This window comes from Sprattus sprattus (genome assembly GCF_963457725.1).
Source record: "Sprattus sprattus genome assembly, chromosome: 1".
NCBI lineage: Eukaryota > Metazoa > Chordata > Actinopteri > Clupeiformes > Clupeidae > Sprattus > Sprattus sprattus.
In genome coordinates this window covers 35,636,185-35,658,926 of record NC_137920.1, presented here as the reverse complement: position 1 = coordinate 35,658,926, position 22,742 = coordinate 35,636,185, and the positions used below count along the sequence as shown (strand labels likewise).

At 42.2% G+C, this 22,742-nt stretch overlaps 1 protein-coding gene across 1 annotated transcript in view; it reads right to left on the bottom strand.

The window, feature by feature from the left end:
* LOC308378079 (SEC14-like protein 1) overlaps positions 1-11,215 on the bottom strand; it is a 35,810-nt gene extending 24,595 nt beyond the window's left edge. Inside the window, exons 1-2 of the mRNA XM_080854889.1 lie at positions 10,903-11,215; positions 6,083-6,172 (exon numbers count right to left, since the gene is read on the bottom strand). Coding sequence (XP_080711015.1) covers positions 6,083-6,145 — 63 coding nt within the window. The 5' untranslated portion in view covers positions 6,146-6,172; positions 10,903-11,215. The remainder of the gene's footprint in view (positions 1-6,082; positions 6,173-10,902) is intronic.
* Positions 11,216-22,742: the final 11,527 nt, after the last annotated feature.

The following is a 22,742-nucleotide window of genomic DNA, read 5'->3' as shown; positions in this document are numbered from 1 at the left end:
CGGTAGCTTTCTTTTCTCCATGAATATTTTGAAGGTTGGAGACATCAAGAGCAGCCGATTGTGTTGCCACAGGTGTGAATGTGTCCCCTTCTCTTACAGTTTGAGAGGCCAATGAGCCGAAGAGATCTGGGGAGATTACGCCGCCATTGGACTGATGCAGGATGCCAGGGATGGAAAGATACAGGGCTCTTCCCAGCCTGGCATCACATTCATCCCTGGCCTACTCCTGCCACTGTGATCTTTAGAGAAGGGCGGCAGGTCTGCATGAGCATGAAGAGAAGGCAACAGTGAAGGAGGGGGGGGTCTTGACTAGGAGAAGGGAGCTGTTTAAATGGCAACTAAGTGGCAGAGGAAGCCCTTCTGTAGGCAGTCATGCGCCCTTCCCCATCAAAACAGGAAGTAAGCTCAAGCTAAGACAGTATGTGGTTAGCGGTCTGTGAGGGGGAAGCTGGTACGCACCAGGGATGGCAGAAGCCATTGTTAGTAGCATATATTTAGCAAGGTTGTCCTTACTGTTGGTTCAGCAAACACAGCAACAAAAAAAACAACGAAAAAAAAAAATATTCTCAATCTCACATCTACAACTGCAGCTGCCTGGGTGCCATTTCCGCAAACGCTGCCACAGCTTATGCTGCAGTGTACAAATCAGGCATGGTGTTGCTGAAATGATAACATGCTGAACATGGTGTTGTGCTGGGCACTGCCTGGAAATGTGTACTGTGTTGATTAAGCACATCCTTTACTGGAAGCTCAGTGGCGCAAACAAGGGGGCCTGACCTTTGACGTCCACTGCTGGCCCGTAAGGATGGATGGAGTTGTGATGTAAGCTCGGCGCAGCAAGGGGTGCTTGCGGGGAAACAGAGTGTGAATGATGCGGTCAGGAATCATGCTGGCTGACTGCCCACATAACACTGTGTGTGTGTGCGCGTGTGTGTGTGTGCGCGTTTCCATGCAGTGATGAGTCAGACAACATAAAGATGCAGGTTTAACAGACCACAGGAGTCATCCTGTACTACATCAGCACTCCCACACAATGTATTGTGCGCCTGTATGAGTATGTGTGTGTCATCACCTGCAAGATGAGGGCTGAGGAAGGCTATGGGTGGGGGGGATGGGGTACTATTCAGCCCTACAAAACCTTATGTAAAAACATGCGTCCAGACCACAGCCGTCATCACCCCTTCCTAGAGACGCAGAGTGGAAAATTCCCAGTGGCAGCAGGCTGCTCATCCCTCTGCGCACCACATGTCTCTCTGGGCTCATTCAGCCGAGGCTGACATTTCCTATTGGATCCGATAAATGAATTACCTCGGCGGGCATCGGTGTTGACGCACTTGCTCTACAGCGGGGGATGAAAGTTCTGAATCAAATTTTGAAGATATTGGCAGGCTGTCAGCTGCGTTCAGATGGGTCAAGTGAGCAGCAGAAACACTCTGCCAACTGCAGTGAGCGAGGGGGTGGAGAGACTAAGACCTGCAGTGCTGGCATTGGCTCAGGGATGAATGTTCGAGTGCTGAGGTGCATTTTTCAGGTTACCAGCATTTTCTCCAGCCGCCTGACTCCCACACACGCAGCAAATGAACTGTCACAAACTAGGAGGGATGGAATGTGTAAATAAATAAAACAAACAAATACATAAATAAAAAAGGCAAAACCTATCTGTTCTAGATAAAGTAGAGGCTGGAACATCGAAGAACATAAATACTAGATCACATCAGAATCAATGGTCAGTCCCGACTAGTTGACACCTGTTAAGACAAAACGAAACGCTTCCAGTGTTCCCAGATTAAAAAAGTAATTTCTGAGTCAAAACACTTAAATCTTTATAGGTATATCTTTAAAGATGGAGCACCCTGAAGGTGCAGTAAGTAATTCTGAGGGGAAGTGAGACACGGTTACGTGCTATACTCCGCACAAATAATCGCATTGTCAAGAAGACGAGATGTCTGAGAAACAGCCAAAGAGGACACAGAGACCTTAAAACAGAGGTTTGCACAGTAGGATTATTTGAGTTGAAGCATAATTGAAAATGCTATGGTAGGTAATGTTACTTTTTCTTTTTAGCTTAGCTGATACAAACCTACGGGTTGTGCAGCAGTACTGTAGGGAGAGGTGTACTTGTTTGGCTGTTGAGTTCAATTATCAACCCTTTTTCTCCAGAATTGCTGAAACCCCTCCTTTAAGCACACCCATTACTTTGACTTTTCATTCTCTGATTGTAGACCTTGTACGGCTGTGTGTGTGCGAATAACAAAGCAGTTCACACAATGCAGTCTGTTGGAGCACTGGACTGCATTCCAAATTACATCAGAATTCCGTAGCGAGGGGAAAGTTGTAAACACGCTTTGATCTGCACTAGTTGTTATGGGCGAAATTAGGAGGCTTTGTAGAGCAAATGAACCCTTCTGCCTGCTATCACGGTCACCCTGCCGAAGGCTGGACGCACGCCTGCGAGCTCAAACCACATCACGGGGGACAAACACTTCCCCCACAGTGCTCAGACAGGCCATGTCCTCAGGGTAGTACCAGGAATCAGTTTACAGATACAAACTGAAAGGACATTCTTGAGGTCATCTCTGCAGAACAAAAAGGTGAATTTGACTTTTCGGTTACCGGTCATTGAACAACCAATCATGCTTGAAACAGCCTGCACTGTGCATTTCCTGCACTGGCTGAATGATGGTCAGCACATTTTACCTGCGCGTATTCTTACAGTGTTGACAGCCAAACCAGAGAAGGGTTTCAAAGGGCTTTGTTGTGTTCGGGTCAAGGATCACTTCAGCCTTGATTACACGGAGAAGGAGCCAGCACTGTTGATAAAGGAGGCTATGGGGAGTGAGGGTCTACATACCAATGTCCTCTCTTGTCCAAATATGGCCTGTTACAGGAGGGGTGAGGGCCCCTGTACTTACAATTTACACATTACTCAGTCCAGCAATCTGTTAGAGATTCATCAGTGCAGGGCATCAGGGTGTTTCCTGTCTGCCTAAAGACTGAACTGAGTGAGGGATCACATTCTCCCTTGGAAAGTTCTATGCTTGTCTCATTTTATATACACGTGATTGTGCAAGCGGTAAAAGCAGTCGTGTTTCTGCTGTATGCCGGCGACGGTATGAGGACAGGAGGATTTGCCTAAAAACATCATAATCAGCCCGGTTTCCTGACGGTTCCCCGATGTGCACGAGTGTGTCCCGGCACATCCTGTCCCCTCCGCCACATTAACGCGGAAGCCAATGGAGCTTTGTCCCCGCAGATTACACAGGCGCTCATTTAAACAGACAAAGCAGGCTTATGTCCTTAATGTGGCGGCACAGCAGCGGGGTGTGGGGGTGGTGGGTTGGGGGGGGGTGTGTGGGGGTGGCTGGAGGGTTGCTTAGTGAAGGAGCGGCACCCGTCCAACCTGAAACAACAATGACTGGGCGGGTCAGCATCGTTCCTCTCTGGTCTCAGGGGGAACTTCTGTTTCATGAGCTCCGTGGACGACGGCACGATGTAATAGCAACAGCAAGATCAGCTCAATTTCCTGTTATTGTGAGAGAGAGAGTGAGCGAGAGAGAACAAGCGAGCACGCCAGTCAGGCTCTCCGGGGCCAGAGGACTTTGCCTTGGCAGCCCATGCCCCGAATATCAGCTATTGTCGCTCGACCCCCCTCCTCATCCACCGTTTGGCTAAAGCTGCATTCCTCAGGGAAGACTCCTGGAAGTTCTACTGGGGTTGTCACGGGGAAAGAATGTTGTTTAAAGCTGATGCGTTCTGCAGCAACTGGGTGGATACCCTGTTCCAGAACTGTGCTGTTCACTCAGACGCTACTTTACTGCGAAAGAGGAAGCGCTGGTTTCCTATTGCAGGGTGAGAAACACAGCTGATCCCCCCCATTCACACGCATGCAGGCACGCTGGTGTCAACTGCCTTTAATGTGGGCTCGAGCACAGAGGCACCCTTCAGTAAGGCAACCTGCAGCTGTGCATCAGAGGCTTTCTAGAGGATTCTAGAGGATCCTTTGGGGCTGTGCCCCTGAACAGCTGTTTTTTCCAGCTTTTGTTTCTATGGTAGGGAAACAAAACACACTTCAGAGCCTTTGCAGATTTGTGTTTTGCGACACAAACCGCAATAAACAAGTCGTTCAACAACTGGCTCTCGCTTGACCCGGGCAGGAAATAAACAACCTCTTGGAGTGTAAAACTTTACTGATGTTAAGAACAGTCTAGAAGGCAGGCTGCTGCAACCAAGGCCTGGGGAGGCTCAAGCAACAGAGGAATATCTTTCCAAGAAACATTCCAGGTCCTGACGAGCACAGACAAGCTGGTTGTGTGTGTGAGGCAGACACCTCTTCAGTCTGGTCTTCGCAACACTGACAGTTTAGGATATATAGGGTGGTCACAGTTTGAGTTTGGGAGAAAAGAAAAAAAAAAGAAGAAGAAAGAAAGAGAAAAAAAACACACACACAAACACACACACACACCCTTCTGCAGAACCAGGATTAAAAACAAACACAATATCCGGTACAAATCCCAAAGGGGATTCTAACTTATAATTAGGCAACAAAAGAGGGATAATCCAAAAATAACAAGGACGGACACCAAGGTAGGAGTAAACTAGAGGTGGAATAGCTATTCCAGAGGCAGAAGGTTTTCCTGCACATCCAGTCTCCATCTCCCACCAGAGGTACGCAACGGCCCATTACCTCCTACTCTGCAGCGTCTGCAGATGTGCGCCCTGCAAAGCCAGTGAACCCAACAAGAAAAACTGAACAAAAAAAATGCATAATCAACAAGGTAAGATACTGCACAAAACTCCCCACTGGCTTTTTGACCAAAATAACAACCACCTCTGCACCATGACCCCTCTCCAGGGTCTGCTTCCAGTAGGGTGGGGGTGTGGGGGCTCTGCAGCATCCTCTCCCTTCTCCATGCCCTAGTTTACTGGAGCCCCTTCCTCACGCTCCCCTGGAGGCAGGTCATGTCCCTGCTAAGTCCCTCAGGAACATGCAGCTATTTCAGTCCGCCTGCCTCAGGTGCATGAGAAGTGTAAGCACATGAAATGCTTGCTGACTATTTCTGCAACACGCTTAAAACCTGGGCTACAGGCTGGGAGGGGAATAATGCTTTAATAAATGGGAGCTGCACGCACTGTTCAGCTGCTCTGCTATAAAGCAGAACCCGTAACTGATTTCTGCCTGGCCCCATCATGTTTTCACTCAAGAGCTCTCACACAAGATGAGGCTTCATTGCAAAAGGACACCCACCCACAAAGCTTTACCTTTCCACATACCCAGATATGAGGGGGGGGAGAGAGAGAGAACATTCCCAACTCCTCTGCTCCATTACCGTGGGGAGGGAACACCAGGCATGCTTCAGGTTACACTGTTGCTTCAGGTGGCGCCTGCCTAATGGAGTGGAAGGAGAAGCAACCACCTTCTGGCCCCTGTCGTGTGTGTGGCCACAGTGACTGCTACATCACATATTGTTCTTCCATTGCCACTGAACCAACCCATCCTAATAACGCCCTAGCAATCACGGCTCACTGGGTGGACTAAGAGGGGCAGAAGCAGCTGTTCTGCCTTCTGCTCCCTTGAGAAAAAATGTATGAAGTATTTTCTTTCTTCCCCTCAACCATGTCACTAAGTGGTAACAAAGGTTGAGGGTATCTAAAAGCCTATGCGGCTATGTTTAATTTTTAAAGCAGCAAAATGGATGACTAGCAACTCCGCAAAGAAATGACTTCTACACATTCTCCATTCAGGAGAGGACACCGACTCAACTTACATGACCTCTACTGGTCTATGGTAGAGATTTTACAGTACTGACAGCACTTGCAAATAATCTTAAGTTTCCATACAGAAGAAGTTTGAGTGTACACTTAGACTTAGATCATTCAAAAGAGAATGAACACAGTGTACAACATTCTTGCTCAGACACTCAGACACTTAAAAACTAAATGCAGAAACTTGTTTGACACTGGACTTTGTCCATCCAAATTAATTTATTATCTACATATGTCTATCAATGCAGACAATCTAAATGACAATTAGTTGTGGAAAAGGGGGGAAAAAGCAGTTACTGAAGAGACTGAAAGCACTTACCGCCATAACCAGCTCAAAGGGCTGCTTGTAGACCCTCACGGGAGACTGATACTTTTGCACCATGGTGCCACCTCCACTGGTGCCGTCAACCTGTGAGCAAAGACCAAAAAAATTAAACCACACACATTTACTTCAAGTATTTCATAACATATACACTGTCTATTATAATAACTGGATATCTCTATGGTAGGCTGTGGCCTAACCTCAGCTACAACCAGCTACTTTACGCCACCAGACTAGCTGCCAACACAGTGGGGCTTTTGAGGGGTGAGGGAGTGGGGATTTGAAATGTATACAGGGGGAGCCTCACTGGATGCACATAGTCTCCAATTCACTTGAAGAGGGCTGCATCCAGCTGGCTGCGTGCCCACCACCTTGAGTGTCCGTCCGCAGTGTAATACTGCAGGAGAGCACTCTCAGCCGCTGTGGGTGAGGGAGCCCGTCTCATTGATAAAGCGGTCTGAATTAATCAATGGCCACAGAGTACTCAACCACTTAAGGTGGTGCTGGTATAAACTACAAAAGGGGAGTATCTGTTGTTATGTTCTGTTCTGTAACTAATCTTGGTGGCAAATGCCAGCACACAAAAGAAAAAGTCCTCTCACATATTTCTTACAATAAAAATAATGGTAATACTGATTACAGTACGTTTATCTTTGCAATAAATTGTCCTTGCTGAAACTGACATGAGATGACTGCACTGCACCTTTAGGGATTCCATTCAGGAACTGGCATGGCTTAGGTGCATGGTGTCATTTCGAGTTGAAAAGTGCTGGGGACATAGATGGGATTTTCTGGATCCTACCCGTCACAGGCCCATCGCGTGTCTGCCTCTGCTATTATGATGAGCGTAGCCTAAATACAAATGCACCGAATTCCAATCCCATTATTTGGGATTGTGTGCAGGCTTTAAAACTAAAATGTAAAAACATGCCCAAAAACAAGTGGGATGGATAGTGTCAATTAGTACCCTGCCGATAGAGAACCCTGCAGTGAGAAAACCTCATGACCCAAAACTGTAAAGCCTAATTTATACTTCTGCATCCCTCTCCGTCCTCGAAAAAAAAAATGGGCGGGCGGGGGCAGGCGGTTGATTCAGAAAAAATTGAACGTACTGGTCGGGCTTTTATACTACTCCGACGGCTATGCGTCCTAAAGCCTATTCAACCTATTCAACGCCGGTCCGCTGGGTGGGGTAACGATTGTTTGCCGAGCCCGTAGCTACCACATAACCTCTTTATTGAAAGTCATTGATTGTTTTTACTCCCAAATGTCACTGACATGACACGGATGCTGCTTCAGGACTTGACGGGCAGGTGTCGTCACATAGGCCTTGGAGACATGTAGCTCAGTCAACAATAGCATGTCTAATGCTATATATTCACTTGAGTAGGCAAATGTATCTCCATCGTGGTGGTCAATTTTTTGTGAAAAACATAGTAGCGATTTATAACAAAACGATATGCTTATCGTACATACAATACAGAAACTATTATAAAACGATCCAATAAAATGAATACGTTCTTATTTTCTTTGGTATTTTTGTCACATTCATACTGCAATGATCGCTGGGTAACCTTTGAATAACTACAACGCTATGACAATGCACTCATTGGCCACGAGACGGTTGCCCTTGTCAAAAAGTGGTAACGTGAATGTGTCACTATGAAACAAAGCATGCACACTTCGAACAAAATTACCCCCCAAACTCTGAGGACAGGGCCAGAAAAATAAACCCACGGTATTCATCATACATCATACATCATGCAGTGTTATAGTTATATCAGTCACACAGCAAGAACATGCATACCTCAATACAGTTGTGGGACTGCGATTTCAACCATGAATATGTTGAAAAACACATACATTAGCACACTTACTAATGATCATCTGCCAGGCTCTCACGAAAAGTTGATTCCAAAACTCTCGAATTTAAGACAGAGTGGACTGACAAGTAGGCTATGCATTTGTGCTGCTTGTGGGCAGGACAAAACCGATGTGTTTAATCTGCAACGAGACGGTTGCCCTTGTCAAAAGTGTTAGCGTGAAACGTCACTATAAAACAAAGCATACACACTTCGAACAGAAATACCCGTAGAACTATGAAGTAAGGGGCAGAAAGATAAACCCACTGCAGTCTTCATACCAATCCACATGCAGTGTTATAGTTATATCAGAAACACAACAAGAGAATGCATGCACATGCCAATAAACATTATTCTGATTCTGATACCTCAACATACAGTTGTGAGACTGTCTTTTCAACCATGAATATGATGAAAAACACATAGGCTACAGGAGCACACTCACTTATTATCCTCTGCCTGGACACCTTTAATGCCCAATTTTCAAGAAGACGATCTTAGAGAAATCGTTGTGTGTGTGGTAGTCGTTTATTGTATACATGCCTCCTCCCGGGAATCCTCACAACAGCGAATGATGGCAACTAACAGACAATGGTTGATGGTGGAGCTGCTGGACTAGTTTGAGTTATAAGCAGAGGACGTGCTTGTAGCGATTTGAGCGACAACTACAACAACAACAGAACAGGAGACAGGTGGTACGTACGTTTACTAGATGTTCCGCTAAATCAAGCGTTAGCGTATTCACAATAACTCAAAAGTGTGCTGCTAATAAGTACAACGTTGTCGTGCCGATTATGCTCTCACACGCCACCCTCATTGAGGCAAATGTAATGTTTGACTCAAATGTCTTTCACTGCCGTTTTATGTAAAGTCAGTCATTCTAAATAGGTTCTACACATACATGAAATACATTTCCTATTTAATAGATGCAAAGTAATTATGCTGCCAGCATTACTCCGTAGCAAATTACGTATGTCAGTTGAAGCTGGTTGGAGAAGGCACTTTCAACACCGAGCCACCAGCCAAGAGACCAACAGTGGTCGGGAGAAATGTACTTTTCGAGGGTTTATATAAAATACGGTAGCCTAATGCTGCATGCTGTGCAGCTTTGTAGTTTACCAAAGTCGTACTAAAACATTTTGACAGAAAACAGGAAATGTAGGTCCTGACATGTGTGATTCCGGAAATGATGTTGTTTTGGAAATGATGTCGTAAGCTGGCCAATCACAGCCAAGTGGGTCTCCGACTCTCTCCGTCTCTTTAAGAAAAGTTAGAAAAAAGCGTTTGTCTCCGACCAGCTCTCCGACGGCTCTCCGACGGGTCGGATGGGCGGCAACACCTGGGTGAAGGTGTTACCAAGGCGTGCCAAGGCGTGCCAAAGTGTCCCTCTACGACCAAAACGGAGAGAATCGTAGAAGTATAAAAATGCCTTAAGAGATGTGCTGCTAGCGACACGTGACAAACCCGAGGGGGACTGTGTAACCCCCGACCTCCGGTGTCTGAAGGTGCGGGTTTAAGTCCATTGCGGACTTTGCACATTTATAAACATTCGCATAGCGGGCAACTTAAAAAAAAAACTTTCAGCAGCTTGATGGCCACTATTCCTTGTAGTACGTTTTTTTTTTTTCAGATGTCAGAACTCAGAAGTGGTGGGGACGAGATTGATGATTGCAAAATGTGGTGGGCACATGTGCCCAGCGCGTATGCATGGCGAGATTACAAATGCACGTTTTGAATTGTTTGTAGTCTACACATATTACACGGAACATACACCGCAATATTACATAAGGGTGTTTGATATTTGGGAAAGTTAAAAAGAGGAAGGGGTTCGAATCACAACTGGCATACATATTTGAAGTGAAGGGTTTGCTAATAGCTAGATGTGAATGTGATGACAATAATCATCCAGCGACTATGATCTCAAAAACACAACCACGACTAAATGAGTCCTATATAACTACTGTTGCTAACCAAGGCTATCTCTATGCATGTTTAGGCAATATGATATTTACCAGCATGGCTTGTTGTATGGGTATCTTAAAACCTGTCTTAAAAAGATAGATAGTTCCACGATTCCCGTTAGGTAGGTACAGGGCACACCAGCATAGGCTATTATTGCAACATGTACACCTAATGTAACGTTTACATTTTTACATACTGGGCTGCAAGGATGAAACGTCTAGTAGCTTAGAGTTACCAGACTCAATCAGCAAGAAGATAAAGGCAGGTTACTTTCAACTAAAGGTTACTTTACTCTGTGATATAATTCAATATCACGATAGGATAACTCTGCATGGAACAAAAGGTTAACAAAACATCACAGGCTCAACCAATTACTAACTGAATTTGCTAAATAAGTTCATTTTTTAAATTGCTGCCCACGACAGTCAGTCAAATAAAGACAGCTGGTGAGTTGGGAGTGGGCTAACCAGACAATTTCTTGGAGACACCCGTTATCAAATCTGTTAAATGGCAAGCTATATGTTACACTTAATTTCTCTGTTTTCCTACCGTGTAGCCAGATTGATAAAATAGTAGTATGGAATTTGAGCCAGTTGAGCTAGTGTCTGGGCTACATAGTAACGAAATTCAGGCAAGAAACGGTCACATTTAAGGCAATATGGACTTATCAGACCATCGACAACCAACCAAGATTAATGTTATAAGCGCAAATATGAATTATAAATCCATGGTCTCGTCCATTAACCAAAATGCAAATTGCCAATAAGTAGGGCTAACAAATTAAGCAGGGTTAGCTAACAACAGTTAGCTATTTTGTATTATTATTATGATTCAACAATGTTGGGTTATGCTAGTTTCGTGGTTAGAGTATCGATATAGCTTCTAAACGAACTAGCTAGCTAGCACATTTGAACTGCGGTCAGCGTTGACACAGTTCACAATAATGTACTGTAACTCTAGCCCTAAAATACAATAAAACACAAACTCACCAACCTATATGAAGAACTGCAGTTAGTCCAGGCTTCCGCAACGGAATAAGCAAGCAGCTAAATACTAACGCCGTAAAGAATCAATTCCGAAGGCATCCCAAAGCTAAGTTAGCTGTCGGAGAATGGTAAAACCGGTTTGCGTTAACACTAAATTAGCAAGCTTCCTTTGGTAGCTATCTTGCTATGCTGCTTCAGTGCCAGTCATTTGACTTTGCTATATCAATATGTAACCCGCTCGTTAATTCAACATCATTGAAAAATTGCAAACTAGCTAACTTAAAGACTTCTGCTCAGTACCTCTTTCAGTGAAGGATGTGTTGTCGTCCTTCACTGATGAGACGGAGGCTGAATCACTGATTAATACTATTCACTCAGCCTCCCGTTGACAAATCATCACACTCCGCCCCCTTGCACTCTTCCGTCTCTGTGGATGCCGCGACTGCATGGATGAGTGGAATACTTCACTGCCCTCCTGCGTTTGCTCACAGAACAATTCTTTAAATTCCCTAGTGCAACTAGGCTTGGGCAATGTATTTCACAGCTTTAACATACTTAAATGACGTTTTTATTTTCATATGTTTACAGGAGAACAGTTAGGGTCTAATAATACAACAATAACTTAATAAGTTCAAATTCTAATACAAATCCAATTATTTGATGTGCTTCTGCAGAACACAAAACATGGTGTCATTTGATTAATTTATCCAAAAGGAAAATAACATACATTTTCATATCTGGTTGCCAGAAATATTGTATTCTGTTGAGTATCAGTGAGGCCTGTTTGACACATGGTTGAATATGTGATGACAATGGACAAGATATATCATTCAAAATAATACACAACTCACAAAAGGAACAATTTGATAATGACCAGACCACATAAAAAAAACACACATCTTCAGGTGGACCAGGATGTCTCTGTTTTAAAAAAGTAGGTTGACCTACTTGCTATTCATTTTTTTGCTAATCTACTTTCACCTAATTGAGAGTTTGATTTTGAATCAAAGTATACATTTTGGTGTGAGGGTCATTGCTGCTGGGTGGATGGTACCAGGGTCATTGCTGCATATTCTAATACAAGTTTAGACTGTCATCTCTTCAGTGCCCACTTCCCCATTTCACAGACTATCACCTGGAGTAAAAAAACTCAGTTATCATGTATGACATAGAAGTTGGTTGGGGCGAATTTTTGGGGGGATCTGTTAACCAGTAACTGAGATAGTTTAAGGCCCAACATTTATTTGTTGAGTACATTGTTTACAAACGTGCATTTGTAAATATTACTATTGTCCTAACATCTGCTTCACCTTTCTGAAGTCTTTCGTAACACTCAGGGTATCACACCTCACATCAGTTCCATTTCACAGCAGTCTACGCCAAATGTGCTGAAGGCACTCAGTGGATTTAAGGCTGTGGATTTCTAACCACAGGGTAGCATGCTTATTCCAGTACCCAAGCTGCTTACAGCCACAGCTGATAGCATTAAGCTGATTACATTCCTCAGGAAAGCCGGTGGTCTTGCATCAAACTCCCAAAGGTCAGCTTATCAGCATAAGTATATATGCCTCGTCGTTTTGTACTATGAAGCATTCTGATCGTAGAATGTTCTGATATCCATATAAAGCCCTTGAAATGCTCACTGTGCCATTACAGAACCCTTATCTGAGTTCTGTAGTATTTGTACCACTGTCAAGATGCAGCCTGCGATTCTGAAGGAACTTGTTGATTGGCTGAAATACTGTGTGGCCTGATCCAAGCCACGTTTGTTTCCCATTTACCGAGCCAGAACTGTCTGAATCTATTCTGACCACACACACAGAACGGACAGCTGAGTGATTTTTTGACACAAAGTGTATTGGATTAAATTGACTGTGTATGCAGTCCAGTAAAATGTGCAGTCATTCACCCTATTTACTAGTGTGAGTTAGTGGGCTGAACGGGGACAGTAACAGTATAAAGTAAATATAAACATAAATAAATAAACATAAATACATTGGCATCAGGCAGTGTAATATGTGATATTAATATGGAAAGTTAACCTCACACCTTAACAATGTTCACCTTGCACTAAAAGCTGAGGCTGTGTATGATTTAAACGGAAGGCTGCAAAACAGAGGTTTCCATCTCATCTGAAAACACTCTGGGGTTTGTCCACAGCCCTGCCTCTGTAAATGGGAAACAAACATAGTGGCTCAGACCAAGCCATAAACAAACCCAGCCAATCAAGATGGCGCCTCTGCAGTATGGAAGGGAGCGGTGTTATATGATAGCTGTTGAGCTCAAATATCAACAACCTTTCGTCGAACTGAAACCTAATCAGACTGCATCTTTAACTTGGGGTTGGCAGGACTTGCATTTATCAATGGAAATTCTCAGACCATTTTCTCCATCAGTCTTTGAAACGAGGCTGAGGCTCCAGTGGCCCTTTGTGGCATAAACTCAAGCAGGTCAAACCCCATTCAGAATATGAATGCAGTTTTCTCTTTGTCTCTTTGAATGCAGGGTTCCCACCCTGGGTTCCAAGTGCCCTTAATGAATTTTCCTAACCTTACATAACCTACAGGTACACAGAATTGCATTTTTACACTCCACTGCCCTTTATAAATAAGCTAGGCCGCTTCAAGTGGAAACCATCACACTGCAGAAATTCACACAAAGAAACATCCACATAAGAGTGCAAGAACATAATTCATTTCAATATACTTCCATATGTTAAAATGTAATGTCATGCCTTTCAGTGAATTCCATGACTTTACCAGGCCTAGAAAATATGATTTCCATGACCATGGGAAGCCGGAGAATGTGATGTCTAGAATGGATGAAACTTCCTCACAATGCTCAGCTGAGATGATTGAGACAGTTCACATTTTGTCATTGAGTCTAACTACAGACTATCAACAGTGAAGATGAAACACCTTAGAACGTTTGATGATACAACAGATGATGAAACAACTGGTACCAGAAAGGCTGCATATTATGGTGTATTATCGTGTAATTCTTAAGGGTGTGGTGGGCATTTCTGAGCACAGAAAAGTATTAAGCAGATAGAACCAGCTCACATGTCCAATATTGAAAGCGCTGTTGCCAGTTAATTTTCACAGGTCAAACTGTTCATACAATTGGGCGCTGCCTTTGAGAGGAGATGAGACAGGAGTGGGATCAGGAATCTACTGCAGGTCAGAATGGAACCTGGGTCTCCAAGAGCTCTAGAGCAGTCATGGCCCCAATCACAGGTTTCCTATCTTATATGCCAGTGTTCACAGGATTATTCACTTTTGTTGCATTGAGTTACTACTATGAGCTTTATTTTCAATATAGTATTTCTTAAGTATGTTTGTTCATAAGAGGAAACTACTAGTCAACTCAGAACCAATTAGACTGCTTTAGTGAGTTGATACAATGATGAATCATTTAACACTAAAAGAGCATATTGCAGCATTACAAGGAGGTACATTTGGTGCATGTATTAAAAAAAATCTAAATTTACTTTCCTGCCTCGATCCATTTTGAAAACTACAATAATCTATGTCAAGGTGGGTACAGAATCACATTATCCAAGCAATTTGAAGTTGTTTTAGTGCAATACTTCATGTCATGAATTTCTGAGCTAAAGAAGAAAAAAAAAAAAAAAAAAAAAAAAAAAAAAAAAAAAACACAATGGATTTTGGAATGAACAAACCATTTTCAATCAGAAGTAAACAAAACAGCCCGACATATTTCTTGAATCACAAAATTGTTTATTGAAATGCTATTTACCTAAGAAGCACACCGACAGTCACTCAGAAGTTCTCCACGATGGCAGGACGGTCCAGACTCCTGGACACAGAGATATCAATACATATTTTTAAAAAGCAGTTTAAAGTCATTACAATATTTAAGCAGCAGTTAATCCTAATGGACAGAAAACTTTGTTACAAATATTTTAACATTTCACATCTCCCTACAATAAGGAAGACTACAGGTAGTATCAAAAGTGGCTAAATAAAATGATAGAAAAGCTTGTCTGCAGTATCATACAAGAGCATCAAACAGCTTTATACATGCTCACACCTGCTACTGCCAGAGTCAGCGTCTTTGCTGCCCCTGTTATCTAGGTCTGACTGGACAAGCTGCAGTTTACCACCAAACAAGTTTGGCAAAACTGAAGCTTTTGTCCCAGACCAAATGAGAAAACACTGATCAGTCAGGACACTTACCAGCCATTCCAATTAGTCTTCAAACCATCTACAGCCCTTTTCCATCAGCTGTGTGCATCAGGATCAGCCCTTTAACAGATAATAAAAAATAAAAAAAAAAACATTTAAACAATTCACATCTCTACAATAAGTTACACTACAGGAATGATCAAAAGTGACAAAATAAAGTAACAGAAAATCTTGTCTGCAGCATCATACAAGAGCATCAAACAGCTTTATACATGCTCACACCTGCTACTGCCAGAGTCAGCGTCTTTGCTGCCCCTGTTATCTAGGTCTGACTGGACAAGCTGCAGTTTACCACCAAACAAGTTTGGCAAAACTGAAGCTTTTGTCCCAGACCAAATGAGAAAACACTGATCAGTCAGGACACTTACCAGCCATTCCAATTAGACTTCATACCATCTACAGCCATCTTCCATCAGCTGTGTGTTTCATGATCAGCCCTGTAGCAGATAATGAGATGGCATACTACCGCAGCAAAGACACATTATTTTCCAAACCAGTTTTGCCTTAAGTGCCAATTAAGTGCCGAGAGGGGTCCTCTATTTCAAGAGTTAAAAACAGCTAGATACTAATCGTGACTTCGAATAGCTGGGAATTGGTAAATTGGGGCTAGTTAGCCAGAAGGTTAACGTTACGCTAGCTACACAAGTAAAATAGCCAAGTATCGCTAATGAGTACATCCTAAACAATGAAGTGACATATTCATGTGCACTTTTTAAATCTTTCACTGCAAACCTTTCCATGTAGAGTGAAGTCAAACCTACTTATCGGAGCACTCAAATCTCCCACTAATGGAATATTCCGAGTTGGACTTTCAAGTGTCTTCGCGCTGATGGTCGGAACTTCCCACTAGCTCATGATGAAGAAACCATTACAATGTGTGCGCACTTGTATAGCGCCATCTTCTGATCACCAGAGCCAAGGACTGTTAACCATGCTGACTTTAAAATTAAAAAAATAAAGCTAATGTCAGTTTCAATGTACTGGAACCCCAACATTTAAATGTATGGTGTTGCGAACCAAAATCAATTTGACAAAACATAACGTTGAATTATCAAACAGCTGCGTTAAATAACGTTTACGTTCTATGGATCATCTCCCCCACTTACCAAGCTAGCCAGCTAACATCTGCAGAAGACCGGGATACCAATAAAAGCAAAGTTAGTTGACGAATCAAATGTTATGTTATTAAAGTCAATTACATTTAGGTTCAAAGTAAAGAACTAAGGAAAGGGCACCCGTCTTCCTTTGTTTGCAACAAAGTGCGCTTACTGAAGATCGCGCTAGCTCGCAGTCCAATTACTGCTATACACGAAAAGTTGTAACTCAGAACTCTGTTCTTCAGAAAGCTACTTAAAATGACACACGTGAATGTACAATCATAGCCGACCAAAAACTTCATGGTTACAAAGTTTTGTAGTCCATTCCGTGCGAAATGTTCTCCTCCGCCTTCCCTCAAAGGTCGGTAAGTGAACCACTTCCGTAGTGCCACACGTTTTAAACTAAACCCAGCGAATCGTATGGACGAGGAAAGGTCACGTGGATTGACCCAACGTCTGGGTAATGTAGTTTTTTGTCAGAACGGCAAAAACGGACACGTGAAGTTGCCGGTTCTCACCAGACGTCTGTTAGAAATAATTTCTAATATCCAACTATCCAAGGACGCCACACCAACACAAAACACCAAATTTGGGATGAAAAAAATATTTTTCAACAGATTGTATGGTGGACACTTCCAGTAGATGGAGACACAGGCCCTTCACTTTCACTTTTTTTTCACTCAAAGGGCTACTTTATTTACAGTCTTTCTTGGGCAAAAGTTTTGGCAGTGACCCAGTGTTTCGCACGTTTTCTTGGTGGTGATTCACATTGCTTCTAGATTATTGTGCAGAGTGATGAGATACAATTGTATTATTTGTAAAGAGCTTGATTGGCATAAAACATTAACTTTATCACAAAAACACAATTTTGACTGCATTTTGGCCCTGTCACAAAATTACCAGCAAACACCATTTCAGTAGTCATATCATCAGCACAGGGTAAAGAGTGAACAAGTTAGGTGAAATCATTGTCTTCTTGTGTTACCTCCAGAGAAATACATGCAGGCGTTGAGACAAAGAAAGAGTAGCTACACATACAGGGGTGTGAGTAACAGAGTCAGATGATACAAAATGATTAGCCTACATAATAATTATGTAAGTACAACAGGAGAATAGCAATATCTGGTTCCATCATCATTTCTATGCTCACACAAGAATTAGGCTACTATGTAAACTAACAACCAATTAGAACAGGAAAACATCAATATTCAGTTCCATCACCCGCAGAAGTTATGAAGAAGGGTCATCACTGTCTTTATTGACTCTTGATGTATTTGCCAATAAAAGCTTTTGAAACTTTTATTTTGCTGAAACAGCGAAACACAAAATATGAAAACTTTTGTCCATGATTGCACATACACATCAGGCAGACGCAGAGTGACTTTTAATTATTCCACATGTACACGCACACAGGGACGTGCACAGGGGGTGGCTATGTTGCCAGGGCAACTCCCCGTTTGCCCTCCTCGTGTAAAAGTGCCCCTCCGAGGAAAAATAAATAGTCATTTAATAGTACATTTAAACAGCTGCAGAATGTCATGTAGACCTAGATTTTAAAAAATCGCCACCCAAAACATTTTACAAAGTAGCCTTATTCACTTCCAATCGATAAACCTATGGGCAACGAGAGTGGAAGTCAGTAGGGGGAGGGGGGCATGCCCATAGACATATAGAATTACTAGATGACTCACGGTGGGGTCTAGAACGTCCGCAGAGGTCGGCCATCTTACTCCAGGAGGATCGCTCACCATAACATTGTGCAGTATCATAACTACATCTCTGACGTTTATAACAAACCAAACCGTTTAAAAATCGGTTAAAAATTGAGCAAGTAATGGTTATTTAAAAATGGTTATTTAAAAAGTACATTTATCACTACCAACCAGGCACGTGCACAGATAGACCCCTAGTGCTGCTATAATCGCACACATACAGTGGTGGCCAAAATTATTAGAACACCTTACAGATCTGAGAATATTGACCTTTTTTTTTGTCTCCAAAACATTATTTAATTTCATAATGTAAATGAAACATGCAGATGGTTGTTCTGAGCACAACAAATATCAGATGAAGTGATTCCTACTGTTTTTATCCACTTTTAACTCTAATATTTGGTACGCCCACCTTTGGCAGCAATTACAGCAGCACATCTCTCTGGCATAGAGTCAATATATTTCTTGAGAACTTCAACACTAATGTTATCCGATGCCATTTGCAACTCAAGCCAAAGGCTTTCCTTTGAATGTACAATAGATCTGTCCAGTTTATTTTCCAACTCGCCCCAAATTTGCTTGATGGGTTTGAGGTTCGGACTTTGAGGGGGCCGGTCCATAATTTTCAATGTTCCAGAAGATTCCTTCGGTCACAGGTCGTACTGGCAATAGTTACAAGAATGTTTAGGGTCATTGTCCTCTTGGAAAATAAATCCAGGCCCATTAACACCACTCCCAGAAGGTACTCCATGCCTCACCAGAATGTTATGGTATACTTTCTTATCCATGATGCCATCAATTTTGCCAAAGTCATCTGTTCCTAAGGATTAAATGGCACCCCACACCATAATACAACCCCTTCCTTGTTTAACTGTTGGCCAGAGACACTCATTTTTATACCTCTCCCCCTCACTTTGTTAAACATACACTCTTTGCTTGTTGCCAAACTATTCAAACCTGGACTTATCAGTCCACAACACTTTATACCAATCTTTCTTTGTCCATTTCTTGTGTTCTTTTGCAAATTTCAGGCGTTTCACTCTATTCTTCTCTTTCAGTAATGTTTCTGTGCTGCTATTCTGCCAAAAAGTAATTTTTCTCACAGCTTCCGACGCACAGTTCTTGGGAACACTATTGAACCATTAGTCATTGTGGTGTTGATCTCGTCACCAATTCTCGTGAAGTCTTTCTTCAGTCCTTAAGACTGAGAATTCTGAGATGATTCACTTCACACCGTTTATTTTTTTAGCCTCTCCCCTTTCGGTTCTGGTGGCATGGCGGTCTAGAGTGTATTTTACAGTGCTTGGACTGCATGTCAAGTCCTTGGCTATACGGCGGTAACTACAGCCAGCATCAAAAAGTGCCTTTATTCGAACCCGTTGCTCACTCATTAGCTCATTCTTCACCTTAGCCATGTTCAAAGAGCAACATTTGCTTCAAGACTGCCTCTAGAGGCTTTGAATCTATACCAATTGGTGGTGTGGCCTCAGTGACAAAACCCTTATGTTACCAATCACTTAATGCGGAAGATAGGCCTTGTACATTCAAAAGAATCACCGAGCTGTGTCCTGAGACTCTTGCATCACCATCAATTTAACCACGACCACACCTGACAATGATTAAACAAGTAATTTGGCTTCTTCTGTGAAGGAACATGATTGTGTGACATTGACAGTGAAATAGGCTTAGTTTGTTTTTGTACGGAAATTGACCTAAATCTACTTATGATAGCTCTATTCTGTGGTTTACAGAGCATAATTATGACTTTGTAGGTATTTCATTAGTTTTAAGGGTATTTTAATGACCAATTCAACAAAAACAACTGAAATAATATGCCTAGTGTTCTAATAATTTTGGCCACCACTGTATATAAATTACATTTTCCTCTTCCGTATAGGGCACAAGACGAATCAGACTAGGTAGGGCAAAGAGTGTGGGCCATACCCTTTTATGATAAAAAGGCAACGCAAGTTTATAGCATTAAATGCCCATTGAGTGCTGCTATGTTGGATAGAATACTTGACATTAAAACAGCACCACCCAGACATCTTTGCAAAGCTGAATGAAAGTATACTGATTATCCAGCACCATCCAGTGCTGCTGCCGATTAAAGATGATTAAGATGAAGATTAATGGAAATTCCCATCTTTTGACTTAGTGATCTTGGCCTTCCCTTAATAAATTCCCTTTTATTTTATTCTATTATAGCCGGAGATGTACCTCTGTGTACTCTTTCATTCTGGGATTTATACATTTGATTATGGGATCCTCAGTAATATACCTCTTTTGTTTCCCACTGAGCAGTCTGTGTGAAAGAAAAGTGTTGTGCTTGTTTGCTAATTACTTATTACAAAACAATGAAACAATGTTTTTTTTTAGTTAACTGAATATTTGAGGAGTTGGTGTAACCCAGTGGGTTGGGTTGATAGTAGAGAAGGTACTGCAGTCTCTAAGTAAAGTTTGACTAGGGTCCTCTGGACAGAGCCTGGCAACTTATGCCGATTTCTTTTGTTGTTTTGCTTCTTTTGCTCATTTTCGATGGCTTTCCAGTAAATAGTTGTTTCACAAAAAAAAAAGGAATAAAAAAATAAAAGCACACCTTTCTTTATAAACTATCTTGCCTCATCTGTTGATTCTCAATACTGTCACATAAACAATCAAGGTTTGAATGACAAGTAATTTAGCAAACAAAAATTACCACTGATGAAGCGTAATGTCTTAACCATCACCGTAGCACACACACTGGTCATTGTCTCAGTAGACAGCTTATCATGAAGAACCTGCAATTATGACTACAATTTTAAAAAAATCAGGTTTGGGAGACAAATCCCCACAGCCAAAGATACACTCTAAGATAATTCAAACATCATCTGACATCCAAAACAGAAGTAAATATCAGTGGGCCAAAATTGTCATAGAACATGCGTAGTTTCTTATTCTGAAGGTGCCATTGTAGGTGCCTGGCATCTAGACTATTGCATGATACCTTAACTTGAACTTCCCAATGACATGTTGTCATCAGGTTTTAGGACAATACTGTCACAATCAAGCCCTGGAAGTGTCATGGAAAAGCAACTGGCCTTGGAACATACTAACTTGATTAAATTTCATCTGATGGTGAAAACACAGCTAATGTAGACTTCTAATACTGACAGCTTGGAAACAAATAGCTGTTTTTCCTGTCGTTGTAGACATGAAGGATGTATTCTGACTCATCTTATTCTATAACCCATGCCACTGGATATGTACTCATTGGCTCAGTAAGAGTAAATAGCTCTGAGCAACCCACTTGCTGTGTTTACACGCTGAAATAAACTAAAATCTGAACTCAAATGTTGTCACTATACAATACTCAACCACAACCTGACAACCTCTGGAATCAGTCCCTGCAACACTTGCAATACTTCTTGCGATAAATGTTTAGCAAAACCAACTTGCTCTGGAACCAATCAGAAATCAGAAGGGACCGATGGAGAGGTTGCTATCACCAAGTTGTGCTGGTACTGAAAAATGCAAAACAAAATAAAAAGTAAATGTAGGATTAAAAGTTAGCAACTGTCATTGTTTTAATGTGGACATAACTCTACACACCTGTGAATATTTGTCTGTGACTTCACATACATAATACGGGTGTTTATGAGTTTCTAATTTGTGAGTGAAAATTTCAACATGCAGGTTCAGAATTTCTCCACAAGATCTCATGTGTTGTTTTTTTCTGTGACTTAAAAGTCTGCTCAATGTGCATAAATATTTGATGCAAGTTAAAATTCTAAGTTAAAGTTCTACATCAAGTTTACCAGATCTAGCATTTTTAAACGTGTTATACCTTCATAATTTCCTTACAAGATGTTTCCTGTCTAAACCAGATACACAAGAGAGGACTGCCCAGCAACCCCTCCCATCATTCAGAATTTAAAAGCCCACAGTGTCCAACCAGTAGGCTACCAGCAGTTACACCATTACCAACTTGGCTGAAACCTGTTAATTGGACCTCATCACCATACAGTGAGTTTCTCTCAGAAAATGGAATGTAGATAATATAGGCCTAACGCCAAGCTAAAATGTGCAGCAAATTCAAACTATGTGAATGTGAATGTCTATCAGATTCCTACCTACGTGCTGTTTCTTGAATTAATGTATTAATAACCGTTTGAATTTGATGAAGTCTAAACACAATTGATCATGGTTGATGCACAGAGGTGTCAGGACACTGGAGATTAGTTTGTAAACTGCCACATAAGTATACTTTGGCGCTTTGAAACCGTTCGTCAATTCGGAATGCCGTAGGACCGTCGTTCGGTTTTTCGGACGTTTCACAGCATCACGCTCGGAGCGTTCAGAGCGCTCTCTAGGCACTCCAGCTGAAGATAGCAACAGAGCGCGACGTCACTCTTACTGGACGTTTTTGGGGAAAGTGCGAAAGTTGGGGGAAAAGGGGAATTACAGAAGGTATTCCACAAATTGCCCAGCACAACATATGGATGGACCGCTCCGATTTTTCGAACTAGGGGAGACCAAGTTGTAACACGGGGACAGTTGTAACACGCTTTATTTCTCAGGTGTCTTTAACGTAATCCGTTGAAACTCACAGACAATGTGTGATGTCATCAGCATGTAGGTTATGTTTAAAGTATGCATTACAGCATGTGTTTCAATATCTGTCAAAAGGTATAGACAGAAGAAGGCGTTTATAGGGCAAAAATGTGTAACTTCTATGTTCAGCGCAAGATTTTGACTGCACAAATGATGACAGGAACGCGGAACAGGTGGTTCATGTGATCATAGATTTCCGATCTGGATATAAGTATAAATATTAGCTGCATGCAAAGT